Source organism: Rattus norvegicus, chromosome 4 (assembly GCF_021556685.1).
Source record: "Rattus norvegicus strain SHRSP/BbbUtx chromosome 4, alternate assembly SHRSP_T2T, whole genome shotgun sequence".
NCBI lineage: Eukaryota > Metazoa > Chordata > Mammalia > Rodentia > Muridae > Rattus > Rattus norvegicus.
In genome coordinates this window covers 34,326,695-34,341,769 of record NC_141537.1, presented here as the reverse complement: position 1 = coordinate 34,341,769, position 15,075 = coordinate 34,326,695, and the positions used below count along the sequence as shown (strand labels likewise).

The 15,075-nt window shown below is 42.6% G+C and overlaps 1 protein-coding gene across 1 annotated transcript in view; it reads right to left on the bottom strand.

The window, feature by feature from the left end:
- Nucleotides 1-15,075, bottom strand: part of Asb4 (ankyrin repeat and SOCS box-containing 4) — a 37,633-nt gene that overhangs the window by 1,663 nt on the left and 20,895 nt on the right. Inside the window, exon 3 of the mRNA NM_001024318.1 lies at nucleotides 5,694-6,184. Within this exon, the coding sequence (NP_001019489.1) occupies nucleotides 5,694-6,184 (491 nt within the window). The remainder of the gene's footprint in view (nucleotides 1-5,693; nucleotides 6,185-15,075) is intronic.

Sequence of the window (15,075 nt, the reverse complement as noted above, 5' to 3'; positions counted from 1 at the left end):
TCTAGAAAGAATTCCCGTACCTATCAAGTTGTCCGGATCACTCTACTTTTTAAGGAATATCACATCTTTTGGGTCTGGTTATACTGCCTGGTCCAATGTAGAAGGGCATATTCATGAAATCAAGCTAACTTTATCAACCATGAAAAATAAAAGATAGGCTGTAGGTTGATGTCATTATGCAGGTGAAGGCAGGTACAGGATAGAACGAGGCCTGTCATTGGATGAGAAGGAAGGGTGGGAGGGAGAAATGTTTTAGAGAGGCAGAGGAGGCAAGGAGGAGGCAACCAAGAGAACATGGCTTTGGATGTTCAGATTCCTCTCTGTACATATTACAGGTTGTTAGGACTATTCTTAAGGGATGGATGTGTATAGGATTTTGTGTTGTCTAGGTGGGCAAATTATATCATATCAATTGGATCAGAGGCTATACTGTGATGTGTTCTTTCATGTGGCAATTTAATTGAGTTCAAGAGAGTGTTTGGTGGCAGGATGCACTGGGCTGCCACAGAATTGGGATGTATATGCCTGGTGTGGTGGAAAACAGTCAAGAGAGCTGTAAGGGTGGGGTGGCCTGACAGGGTGCTGTGTTGGAATGGCTCTGGGACAGCAGAAAGTAGATGGGGGCATCATGGAGCTGCTGAAATAAATTAGCACTAGTTCCAATGGTTTGCCAGAACCAAGACTATCAAGAGAGTGTGGACCACCAGGGTATGTGCAGCAACCGGTTCCAGCCCTCTTTTTTTATTTTTAATTTTTACTACCCAACAGGCTCCTAACAAGAACAGAAAGACAGGATGTTGAAGAACTCCTTGCTCTGCCCATAAATTAAGTGATGCTGAGAGAGGTAGTCTCGATACATACTTCCTGCTGCTTGGGACTCTGAGAGTCTGCTAAATCTGTCATAAAATGACTGCACAGTAGTACCACAGTAAGTTTACTGGTGACCATATGGCAAAGCAAATTTCAGAGTTGCCAGTGAGTCAACCAAAGACATCTCCCAGCAACAGCCCCTACAGTGGACTGGTGTCATATACCAAACCACACTCAGTCACTTGAAAGAAAAAACTCTCAGCTAGGGTTGTGGTTGTTAGGCTGGGGAGTTATGTCCCAACACTGAGCAAATAAATCTACAGTAAGTCTCAAACCAGATAACCTTTCCATGGGAGGTAAGCCAGTTATGCTGAAGTGGGAGGTGTCCATATAACAACCCGTCTTATTTAACTCTGGGTTTCCACCTCCTTGTGAAAACTGAGGAAATGGAGGAAGATAAGATTTTGCTATGAGTTGTCCTTCCCTTGCAACGTATCGCTGACTTACTGGAGCCTGCAGTCTTCATAATGTGGTGTCATGATTAAGGACAAATTTTGAGTAGACAACAACTTTCATATATGCCCTAAATACTGCTTGAAAGGGGTTTATGCTAAAATTTACTTGTTATCTAAAATTCATTTCAACTTAGCCTTTAGTGTTGTCTCTGGTAATCCTCTTCCTTGCTCCTCTTCAGAAAAGGTTCAAATAAAGTTGTGCATACAGGAGTGTAGATGTTTATGGTTTAGAAACTAAGCATCATATGTCTTATGCTTCCATTTACATGCAACATCCTCCTGTGTATAATGAAGCAATGACTTCAACTGTCATTAGAGTAAAACATTTGGTGGTTCCAAATCCCGACCTTGTGCCATCTTCAGATGTGACAGGCCTAACACCTCCACTGCTGGCATTAGTTTTGGCTGATAGTCTATCTTAGTTATGGTTTCTATTGCTATGAAGAGACACCATGATCTCAGCAACCCTTATAAAGGAAAACATTTCACTGAGACTGGTTTACCATTTCAGAGTATTAGTTATTTATCATCAGAGTAGGAAACGTGGCAGCATACAGGCAGACGCAGTGCTGCAGAAGGAACTGAGAGTTCTACATCTTGATCTGCAGGGAGCAGAAGGAAGCTGCCATACTAGGCCTAACTTGAGTATATGAGACCTCAAAGCCCTCCCCCACAGTGACATACTTCCTCCAACAAGGCCACACCTACTCCCAGAAGGCCACACCTACTCCCAGAAGGCCACACCTCCTAACAGTACCACTCCCTTTAGGCCAACCATTCAAACACAAGGGTCTATGGGGCCATTCCTATTCAAATCACCATATATTCTAACTACTAAGTTTTCTTTTGACAGAAAAAAGTCTTGATTATCAAACCATGAAAAGATCGTTTTTAGCCTGACAGCTGTCATTATCAGCACCTCAGGTTTCTGGGACTAACACAACTGGACTCATCTTCTCGGGCCTCAGTAAGGTAATAGGTAGGTAGGCAGGCAGGCGGGCAGGCAGACAGACAGACAGACAGACAGATAACTATAAAGACAGATAATAGATAGATAGATAGATAGATAGATAGATAGATAGACAGACAGACAGATGATAGCAAACTCTAATGCACCACTCTGGACTGATTGCCAGGAACCTAGACAAACACATGACAGCAGGCCATTGTGGGCACCAAAGGATAAGTCACTGCCTCTGCTTAGCTTCTGATAATCTAAGAAGCAGAGGACACCAGGGAACTTACATTCTGTCTCTATACTGCCTTTTCCTTCCATCACAGAATAAAGACTAACTAGAGATGAAATTGTTTTCTAAAACAGTGATCACTGGGGAATCGATCAGATGCTACCCCCTCACCATCTGACTCCTAAAGCATAGACAAACATGGTGTAGATTCAAAGCGCTGGGCAGATGACTCGATGGACTGAGTACTTACTGGACAAGCATGGAACCTTAGTCCCATCCCCAAGACCCTCTAAAAGAGACTGGCATCCTATTCCCAGTGCTGAGGAGACAGAGATAAGGGAATGCCATCCTGGGAGCTTGCTGGCCTTAATTATGCAGCAAACTCCAAGATCAGAGACAGAGCCCGTTCCAACAGTCCAGTGGAAAGTGATAGATGAAGTCAACTTCAAGTTGCATTCACCTCCAAACACACATACACACACACACACACACACACACACAGAGAGAGAGAGAGAGAGAGAGAGAGAGAGAGAGAGGATTTAAAGATGTTTTTCTAAATCGCCACTTGTAAGACACTTCAGTAAGGAACTCTCCTAAAGTCACCTTGAACCTTAAAGAATGATAAATTTTTGTACACACACACACACACACACACACACAGAGAGAGAGAGAGAGAGAGAGAGAGAGAGAGAGAGGATTTAAAGATGTCTTTCTAAATCGCCACTTGTAAGACACTTCAGTAAGGAACTCTCCTAAAGTCACCTTGAACCTTAAAGAATGATAAATTTTTGTACACACACACACACACACACACACACACACACACACAAACAAACACCATTTATTAGTAAGGTAATTGTGTGACCAATGGGCTTCACACGTTATTCATATTCATATTATTATATAAATCACATTTACCTCCCCCAAATTCTCACATTATCTTTCCCTTCCCCAGGAAAAATGTCTCTCTTGACCTACAAGAAATCTCGATTTTGGCTCCCTGGGGTGTCGCTTCCTTCAGAATTATGCTAGCAGCAGGAGAAAAAAAATCAAATGTCCTTTTGTACTCTGGAAAGCAATCGTAGACCCACCCTATCAGCCTCTCCACACCACGTCGCTTATATAATTTATACATTGGCTCTCAGTGAACCACACACTCTGCCCATCCTCTTTGCAGTGGGAAGAGAGCCACTCTGACCTTGTTCCTTGTAAATAAGGAAACTGAATTCCCTATCCAGGGGAGAACAAATCACTTTATCTTCAGGATAAATGAGTCAGTCACTCTCCTGTCGTAAAGACGACTTTCTCTTAGGAAAGGCTGTGGAGCGGTTGTTCTAAATCACATTGAAGCGTCTGGATAGTACATTGAAGTTTTTCTTCCACTTTCCCAACCTCACACACTTTACAGGGACAGCAATGAAACTATTGACGATGGCAGCCAGGCACCAGAATTCAAGCCTACGTACGTTAAGTCTCCTTAGCAGTCAGCTAAAGCACAGGAAGTTAGAAGAGCAAACAAAACCCAAAAGGAAGACACTAACTGATGGTGCTGCCAGTGTTCTTCGGGACCCAAAATTGCGTGCTTGTTGTAAAGACTAGAGGAGGCGCCAAACAGGGTTGGTGCTAGAAGTTTGTACCCTGCCCCCAAAACACGAAACACAAGGAAAAAGATGGCAGGGGTACTGTCTCAGCAGATTGGTGGGCACACCACCCCCACTCTCAATTTAAATGCTGGAGAAATCTGGGGTGAGGGAGGTCTCAAAAACAAAGCTGTATGTATAGCAATACATGACTAAGTAGACACTTGGCATTCACAGTCACTAGGCCTCTGTCCCTAAACAGCAGACAAAAATTAATCCTCAGTTGAAAATACTAAGAAGTAAGTGAGAAGTCCCTCCTAAGTCAGGGTTACTGACTCACCAGGTCTTAACTGAATAACTGAATGTTCTTATCAGGATTATCTGGAGATTGCCCTATGACACTCACTGCTCCTAAGCCATCTCTATCATTTCTACTTTTCCTTTTCCTTACTCTTTTTTTTTTTGTTTGTTTGGTAGTTTGGTTGGGTTTTTGTAATTCTGATAGTATGAGACAAGGACTTACCTTATAACCCAGGCTGGCCTCAAACTTACAATCTTTCTACCTCTATTTCTTCGATGCTGGACCAATAGGAGTGTGTCCACCACCACCACTTCTGACTGCCCTCCCATCTCTAGAACTCTGTGTGTGTGTGTGTGTGTGTGTGTGTGTTTGTGTTTTATACATTTATATGTGTATATATTCTTTACGTGCATTATGTATGAATTCTATATGTGTATATGTATACGGGACTCAGTGGAGTTAGAAGGAACATTCCTCAAATTTCTCAGTTTCTTTAAAGTTTCAGAACTACACTATCATCTGGTTTGCTTTAAGTGTTAAAACGCATTTTGACTACAAATTAATGATCATCATTAACCTGATGCTAGCGCCTCCTGCCTCCCTCTACTCCATCATGTACTGTGCATATTAAAATGACCTCTGTGTGTTTTCCTTTCCCAATAGACGAAGCTACTTGAGTAGGTACCTTGTCTTGGTCATATCAACATCATTAGCATCTGCTCCCTGCCAGCCCATTAGAGACTGTTAATTAGTATTGTTCAGAAAAGAGGTCATTGCTGCATGATATTTTGTGAATAAATCCTTGAATAAAATTATCTAAGGTCAGGTCCTAATCCCACCACTTCGGGAGCTCAGACGTGATTGGTTACCCCCATTTCCTCACTGGAAAACAGAGGCGATGAATCCTTTATAGAATTATTGAAGGAAGCGAATGAGCATATCCAAATGTTTAGAACATCGCGCTGAATTCATTACAAGTCAGTATTGGTCCCCTATGTGTTAGCTGACATTATTGCTAACTTTAGTCCAATTGGAAGAATGTACAGTTCTTCCTGGCTATAAGCTAACTCAATCTATAACAGGTTGTGTAATCTTTAGGCCAGATATTGGATAGGAACATTTATCTTTCCCTGGTGCACTGACTTCCAGCTCCTGCTCAAATTTCAAACACACAGAGAGGAAGGTGGGGGCATCTAATAGCGGTCGGATGTGGTTACTTCAAAGATCAAGCTGGAATCACCGGGAGACTGTAGGGCAACACACAGCTTTACTTGAGCTAAAAGCGGGGATGTAGCCTCACCTTGTGGAACTGTGGGGGGTAGATGCGCGCAGCCCCGTGATTCAGCAGCAGCTGGTAGCAGATCTCGGGCTGCGCAGCAGGACGCACGGAGGTGACCTTCAGCACGTACTGGATGGCTGCACAGCCATTGATATCCATGAGGTTGGCCTCCGCACCCGCCTCCAGCATCATGTGCATGAGCACGTGGTCGCAATTCCAGGCAGCCTTGTGCAGAGGGGACTTGAAGTCGTCATCCCGAGCGTTGACCTCAGCGTTGTTGTCTAGAAGCATACGGCAGATGAGGTGGTGTTCCCTGCTGTACTCCTGCTCCTTGAAGCGCAGGGCCCAGTAGGTGGCGATGGCCAGTGGGGTCTCCATGTGGGCGTTCATGCTATCCACGATGGCCCCGTTCTCCACATAGAAGGCCACCAGCTCAGAGAGGCCGAAGTGGGCCGCCGTGTGCAGGGGTGTCTCCTCATCCTGGTTGTTGGTTTTCATGTTCACGTTTGCACCTATGGAGGAAAATGGAAGCAGACAGACACTTAAACACACATGTGTGTTTATGGTTCCTTCATATGCATGACTTTCCTCATGAGGTTCATTGAGCAAGACTTTCTCACGGGTTCTCTTTAACCTTTGCTTATCACGTGTGACTCCTGCCCAGCCACAAAGGGTTATTCCTGACCCCAGTGTAAGTCGCTCCTTAAGCCAGTACCACCATCTTTCTGAATGCTAACAAATGCATCGGGGAACAGGAGCTAACGATTTCTTACAGCCTTGAACACTGCTTTTCCTTCCCAGGTGGATTCGGAAGTAAATGATGTCTATAAAAAATGATTAATATCATTAAAATGCCAAACACTAGTACCAATGAAAGATTTTGTGGACTTTTTTCTTTAAAATTCGGAGGTTAGAAATAGGTAAAAGAGCGTGGCACCGAAACCTGACTGTTTGAGTTTGATATCCGGGACCCGTAGGGTAGAAGGTGAGAACCAGTTTTCACCAATGCTGCAGTGAGTTCCGTGCACATCCACACATACACACAAATAATAATAGATAAGTATAACTTTAAATTCAGAATAAGGAAGATATTTTAAAACTGCAGCTCATGCAGGAGACCTTAGAAATTTGCGAGGATTTTAAATTGAAAGTTTGGCTTCTTCGTGTGAGTGTGCCACTCATCTCTGTGCACAGTACGTTTGCAGACCCTGCCTGGAGATGGAATTCCATGTGACGGAGAACATTCTAGTACAGGTTCTGGGGGCTGAACCCACACCTCTTCAGAAGTAGCAAGTGTTCTTAACCACTGAGCCCTCTTTCCAGTCTTTAGAAATTGTTCTAACCGTTTTATAAACTAGAGAGAGACTTTCTTCTCTTTCAAAGTAGGTGGATCTAAAGTTTGGTGCAAACTATGGTGACATGAAATTTCCAAGTGCATTGACTGAAGTCAAAGCATCCTGGGAGCTGTGTCTCTGTGATATAATAAACACACACCCAGACACAGACACACAGACACACATAGACACACACACACGCTCTGTATCATCAAAAGAGCTTAAATGCCATAGTTCAAATTAAGAAGTTTAAAAGTTAGCATTAGAGAAACAGTCGTCGAAAGGCAGGAAACCAGACTGTGACTAAGAAAAAAATTTGATAATATGATTGGACAGTGCCTTAGGAATGAAACTCACTTACTGAACAGAGCAGGAAACCACTGTGGATTTTTTTTCTGATAAGAAATGTTAAGTGTTAGCAACCTGAGAAACTAGAAGTTTCCTTCTTTGCCTAATTTAAAGGGGCAGACCAAATGACCCCTAAGGGCCAGCATCATAAATAATTATACCTGAAATTTTCATCAGTCCTCAAAATAAAAGTCCAAAGAAACTCATCCTCATCATCATCACCACCACCATCACCACCACCATCACCACCATCATCATCATCATCAATATGGTAGTGGTAGTGTTATTGATATTTATTTCTGTCACCAATATTAATTTGAGAATTGGACAATGTACCACATCATAACCTAAATGTATTTCGTGCAAAACCTCGTAAATCTCCCAGCCACTCTGCAGTAGATGCAATTTTTATCCTAATTTTATAGTTGGGAAAAGTCATCCTTGGGTTAACAATTTGCACAAAGTACACCAAGGTACTGAGCTTGCAGCAGAAATTTGCAAGCGGGCAGGCTGGTTTGAAAAAATAATCCCGTATTAGTATGCTATTCTACCTCATTATTATTTTTCTACAGGAAATTTTATATTGCTTGTTATTATGAAAACCAGATGCAGTAGAAATGCCATTGCATTTTATAAATTTCAAATCAGTTTTCTCACATGGATAGCTCCTTCTTGGCCCTATTTACAGCATCCCCTGATTATGCAGAATACATTTAAAGAAGGAAACGTTCCCACAAGCAGTGTCTGGATAGGGAATCAATTCTCCAGTGAGGCTTAGCAGATACTGGGTCTTCTCACTTGCAGGAGGCATTCTAATCAAAGGCATCCTCCCTGGGCCAGGGTTCATCAGTATTCTGACCTGGAAGGGTTCTGGGTGAGGTCTTCTTTCTGCTCAGGTTGCTGCTCCTAAGTGAGATAGGACAAATACAGAGATCTTTCTGGAAGTCATGTGCAGGGTCACCTGAGCTGCTGGAGAGTATCCAGTAAGAAAGAGAATCAAAGAGTCGGAATGGAAATTTTACAACTTAGAGGGGACCACAGCCTTGGAGCTTTTTCTTAATGGACTTGGGCTTTATCCTTGACCCTTGACATCTTGGGATAACTGAATGCATGGAGGAGTCGCCTTTTCTGAGCTGGAACATCTCTCTTTTATACTTGAATGTTTTTTTCTCTAGCAAGAACTTTCTGAAAGAATGTATGATGTAAAATTTTAAAATTTTAGATTCTCATGATTTCCCCAAGAAATTAGATCTCAGAGGCTGGTTGGGGGAACTTTGAGAAGTATGTTTTATCAGGAAGATTCAATGCATTACTTTTCAACAACTTCCACTTTAAAAAACAAAAACAAAACTTAAAACAAGAAAAGCTCGTCTTCCTGCAGCAACAAAGAGGACGGTCTGAAATCCCTGTGTTTGCAAGTGTTGCCAGTTTTCTCCAGAGTCTCTGAAAGAGAATCCGTCTCAGCTGTGGTGCTGGTTTGCCGAGCCTTGGTGGCACTTTGCTTCTAGAAGTGTCAGTCTTCACCTCTATCTCCACATTTCATTGTCTGTGTCTTCATTAAGAAGAATACTACATGTTCTGCAATAGGTTCATCCCTCGCCAGAATGGCCTCATTGATACTAGTGATGGCATCTGCAGGAACTCTGTATCCAAGCACGTTCACAGGCTGACATGTTAGCGATTAGGGCTTCTATGCACTTTTTTTTTTAATTCAACTCAAGCTCATAATATAACAAGTACAATGTGATATACAAAGATATAATTGCACAGCTTTGACATTATTATAATCTTATAATCGTATCTCAGTTAAGGATGCAAACACCACCTCTCGCTCTTGACCTTTCTTTTCTGAGACCCGGCCTCACTAATACAGCCCAGGCTACCTCTGCTTCCTGGGTACTGGGATTAAAGGCATACACCGCCATGCCCTAGTGGGAAAATGAGCATTTCTTGGTGTAGAGGAGTTCCCAATCCTCCTACTCTCTTCCCACTTAGAATGTCACCCAGTCATAGGTGACTCTAGTGGCTTCATCAGCCCATTCAGATAGGTGAGTCTTCATTTCTGTTCAGTCTTACCACTTGTATGTCTAGACTGGGCAACTTAGACAAGACTTATCAATATACTTGATAAAGTAAAAAGATTGCCTAGTATGCACGAGAACCTAATATCAATTCCATATGGAGGGCATTTATTAATTTTTAAAATTCTGAATATTATAAAGAAATAGAAGTCGACCAAGTTTTGTTCCTTAACAAATAACCTACTTTTTACTTATTCAGTTGTTTTATGATTTACTTTTTTTATTGTCAAAATTTCATATATCTCTAATTAGATTTTTTTTCGTTATCCTTAAGGCCCCATTACTCTAGAACTTGGCATTCTCTGTGTTGTGAAGTTCAGAACTGACTTCCCCTGTGTCAGCAGGAACCATCACCTCTTCATCCCCTGTAGACTGTCCTTTATGTCACATGGTGAGGTTATTTTTTAATCCTTTCTTATCAATAATCTCACCAACTCCAGTGACTTCTCTATTATCTTGGAAGATCGATGTTTCTGGCTCACTCTCTCTTTTCCTTTATCCTGACACTGTTCTGCAAGCCTTTATGGGTAAGCCATCCAACATTCTCTTGGTTATGGTTGTTGGTTCTTCTGGGGAGAATTTCATCACCGTTATTAAGTACCTGAGTGCCCCCGCCTGTTACAGATTCTCTGATAAATGCTTACAGGTGCCCACACTGTTAGGCTCACTCTCTGGTTAAAGTTCTCCAGGTGACCTTCGCTAAGTCATTCCTCATTTCCCTGATTATCAGTATATGGTAACTTTTCCTTAGGACATGCTCTCAGGATACATTCGCATGCTTGAACTTAAAGCAATGGAAGTTCCTCATTCACACCCCCTTGGTACAAACCTAGATTCAGTGGACAAACCCAAGAATCTAATGTTCTCCATTTGTTCTCTCTGGAAGCCAAGTCTAATCGGTGTTGTGGCTTCCTCATAATGATATGGAGTGACACATGGTTGAGAAATAAACTTGAAAACCTCAGGTGAACTTTTCACTGCGCAAAACGGAGCGGGACTTGGTTTCTTCCACGCAGTGGGACACTTTTCTTTGATAAAAGGCAACGATGTAGTCCTGCTTTGGCGCATTGTTTCAAGAATCATTATGTTGAGTGGAAGAAGCCAGTTATAGAAGACTATTCACTGCTTGTGTGAGTCCACTCATATGTCAAGTCCAAAGTACACAGGAATGCAGAAACAAAAAGTAGGGGGTGGTTGCCTATGAGCAAAAACTGAAGGAAAATAGAGAGTGGTTGCTGAGGCATCCAAGGTGAGTTTTTGGTTGATGGTGATAAATTGCAAAGTTCATCGTGGTCATGCTTACAAAACAATTATTTATTGAGCCCCGGCTGTGTACAAGTTGCAGCTTCTAGGAGTACTTTTTTTTACCATCTCAGATAAGAAAGACTTCGTTGAGTTGGAATGTTAGATAAGACATGGGCTAAAATGTTTATGCATATTCAGGACGTTAAAGAAAGGATAAAGCAATGGGAATCTTGAAGAAGGCAGAGGTTTTTGATTTTTATTTTTTGGCTTTTTGGTTGGTCAGTTTGTTTTTTTTTGTTTGTTTTTATTTTTGTTTTGTTTTTCTGTTTGTTTGTTTGTTGTTGTTGTTATCGTTGTTGGTTTTTCCCCTGTCATGGGTGTCTGGGGACGTGTCCTGGCAAGGAAGGAAACATGTAAGTTCATGGGAAAAGACACTTCCAGCAAAGGAAGCCATAAGGCCAAAGGCTATGAGTTGGAACAAGTTTTTTGTTTGTTTGTTTTGGTTTTTGGTTTTTGGTTTTGTTTTGTTTCGTTTTGTTTTAATGCTCACAGAACATAAAGAAGGCCAGCACTGGGGCTAGAGAGATGGCTGAGTGGTTAAGAGCACTGACCCTTCTTCCAGAGGTCCTGAGTTCAATTCCCAGCAACCACATGGTGGCTCACAACCATCTATAATGGGATCCTCTTCTGGTGTGTCTGAAGAAAGTTACAGTGTGCTCACATACATAAAACAAACCAACAAACCAATAAAGAAATCTTTAAAAAATAAAATAAAGAAGGCTGACACCAAGGAGACAATTAAGGGGGAGTAGAAAGTAACACTGAGGGAAGAGGTGAGGAGGGACAAGGGAACTCATGGAGATGAAGCAATCACATACACCTTTGTCTGTGGCTGGCTTGGTGGAGGGAATCAGAAGCAAGAAAGCCAAGACATTACTGGAAGTCTAGTGCCGTGTTCAGGAGTAAACACTGTTGCTTGGAGTTGGTCGACCATGAATGTTGTAATCTGAAGTGGTCTCTCCCAGAAGGGAGAGATTTTGGCGGCACCGACTGGGCCATGGTGGGATGTAAGACACACTCAGTGAAAGCGAGGAAACAAAGACACCTGTTGGGTTTTTCTCTGTGAGCAACTGCAAGAGCGGGATCATCCTTTGACATTATTTATTATCATTGTTAAATATGCAGGGGTGATGAGTTTTACAGAGTGGAATAGAAGGTTCTAGATGGGAGAGGGGCAGGCTGGAAAACCTCAAGTGAACACCCTTGGATGGTATTGCAATCATGGGGCAGGATGGGTGCAGCCATATTTAAGCTTAGACAGGAAAACTCATAGCAACACACTAACACTTGGCTGCAGAAAAGAGAAAGAGATACACAGTCTGTGAGGCTGACGACAGGTAAGAAAAGAACTAGTCCATCGGCTCAGCTCTGTGCTTGAAGCTGGCCACGCTCCTTCCCAGTTGCCTCTTCTCTGAGAAGGCATCCCACCAAAGTCCAACCGTGGCGTTCTTTCCTTGGCCACATGGAAACAAGAAGCAGAGATAACAGACTCGTTCCCTGTGGCTCCTGAAGCAAATCTTTTTCATATCGAGGCTTATCTGCCGTCTTCCTCACAATATTGGCTTCTCGTCCCCTGGGAGGCAGATGTTTCTCAAACAGCCTATGTTTATTTATCATTTTGTTTATTTTAAAGTTACTGAACCTGAAAGGAAAAGATCTCTTTCCTAGATGTGCAGCTGGAAAGATGCAGGCGCTAACTGTGCTCAGCCATCTTAACGCTTACTTCATTTTCCTTTATCTTTTTTAATTCCGAAGCCCGCTGATTAAAATTTAGCCAAGTAACCATAGATAAGCGTGAATAGCGCAGACTGGTGGAAAATGGACTGCTATTATACAGTCCTGCATTCATCTTGTGGGGCGCATGAAGTGAGACCGTATCTTCACTCGAAACTGTTGAAGAGCTTTTCTGTGGAGATGAATGCTATCACTACGGTCCACTGAGGAAAAAAAAGACGCTAACCCAGAGGAGCTTAAAAAGTAGCAATGAATTTGCAACAAAAACACAATATAGACTCCTTACTTTACCCAGGGACACAATTCTGCTCTGTTCACTTTCAGAGTAAGAGGAGGCACGGCCCCATGACAGAGATGGAGCTGAGCGCCCATGTCCACACTGGTATAGGACCGGGTGCTGATATGGTATGAAAACGCGGGGAGGTGACCGGAAGCATCACATGAGAAGGAATCAGCTGAAGACCAATAGGTGTCCTTCTCAGAGGCAGCAACAGAAGTGAAATCTTGGTTGAAAAATTCTGTGCCTGGTGGAGCCAGTGTTCCTGACAATGAGCGAGGGATCTTTTAGTCCAAAAGCATTGCCTGGTGTGTTTCTGTGACCACTGCCTTACCGGAAATCTGATTAAGCTCTCTCTCTCTCTCTCTCTCTCTCTCTCTCTCTCTCTCTCTCTCTCTCTCTCTCTCTGTGTGTGTGTGTGTGTGTGTGTGTTATTGGAGCTGAGCATAGGCCACCATGTTAGCAAGCACTCTATAGCTGAGTTACAACCAACCTTATCGTAAACTTTTTAAGGTAAGTTTCCACTGCATTGCCCAAACTGAGCCTCAACTCACTTTGTAGATCAAAGTGATCTTCAACTTGCAGTTCTCCTACTCCAGCCTCCGAGTACTTGGGATTGTAGGCACCACACGTGACACCAGGCTCAGCTAGGAAGGGACCCTGGAGAAAGACCTTCTGCTAATACAGTTAGGGGTGTTTGCAGCTATCATGTCCAGGCCTTCTTATGTGTGGTGAGAAAAACTGAGACTAATCACCAAGTCTTCAGTAATAAGTGACTGGTGGTGACACCTAGTCAAAGAGGAGATAGCTGCTAGTTTCCTACCACTGTCCCGTAATGGCACAAATGGCACAAAGTCTTACAATTCCATAGGCCAGAGATTGGACCCGTGTCTCAGCAGAAGGTATAATTAGTTTTTTGTGTCAGCTTGGCTGGGTCATGGTGGCCAAATGTTGTTGGATTCAAATTTTATTGGATACTATTCTAGATGGTGGTGTTTGTTTGAATTGTTAACTTGTTTGGTTAAAGTACAAAATAGTGTATTCTATTATGACATATATATTTACCATACGTATCCATCATTGTATCCTGTTTATTCCCACACTGTCATGCTATTTCCTTCTCCCCCAAGCTGATCCACTCCCCGCCAAGCAGCCCTCCTACTATCATTTTCTGCATATATATATGAAACTCACACATATATTTTCCACACGTGATAAAAGTCATCATTTTTATCTTACTCCCTGGCCTCCTTGCTTCTCTTTGTAAAAGTGGTTTGTGGGTAGGATTCTTATTTGAATCTGTAGACCATGAACAAAAACAGATTGTCTTCCCAACCTGCAAGAAGGGACCATTTCCCCAGACTGATGCTCTTTCCCAGGCCTCCCTGAAATGGGAGCAGGAAGAGAGTTTGAATTACACAAAGCCTCATGCTCTTGCCGCACTGAAGGAGAGTTTCTCTTCCACCTATAAACCCAGTATTATTAGTCTAGATTTCCCAAATCCTGTTCTATGATGTATTAATATAGTGTGGTATATTAAAAAGAACCGTGTGATTAAATAAATGTGTGTGTGTGTGTGTGTGTTCTGGGCAACTTCATACAGGCCCATGTTAGCTTGCACAAGCTTGGAAGGAAGCTGTCTTCTTTAATAAGAGCCTTCCCAGGATTGTTTGATCAGTGACCCTCCTTCTGGACCACACCTATTCACTGAATAATACAGTGGACTTCAAGAATGCATTCGTAGACAAAAGCAAAGATGTCATACAGACCCAACACAGAAAGAAAAAGCCGGACGTGAGGCACAGTCATGCACAGGTAAGCAAGCCTTGGGATCGTCTTTGTTTAACCATTCCCTCCAATGCCAAGTTACTTGACCTATTAACAGTGTCCTACATAAACAGGTAAGCACAAAGATTCAAGGGACTTGTCATTCCGTCTCTGGTCTACACAACTAGTGAATACTGAGTTATAATTTTTTAACTCAGAAAAATCTTGCTACAGAACTTATATTTTCAGGAGTTACTTTTGAGTTTAGATTTTGACAAGCAAGATAGGTGTGTGCCCACTGCCCTGATCCAACCAGAAATGTTAGCAAAGGAGGGCGTGCTACCGAGCTGCTTTTCCCTTATCAGAAGCACCAGAGAATTCAAGTTCATTGATTGGCGTTCAGGTTATAGTGGAGACAAACTGTCTTTGAACAGGGCAACAGCAAAGTACAAGGAGGGTCCAAAGACTACTTAACAGGTACTCCGACTAGCATAGGTGAGACAGCACCACCTAGTGGGCAGCATAGGTACTCTGCACTGAGGTCACTATTACTACCA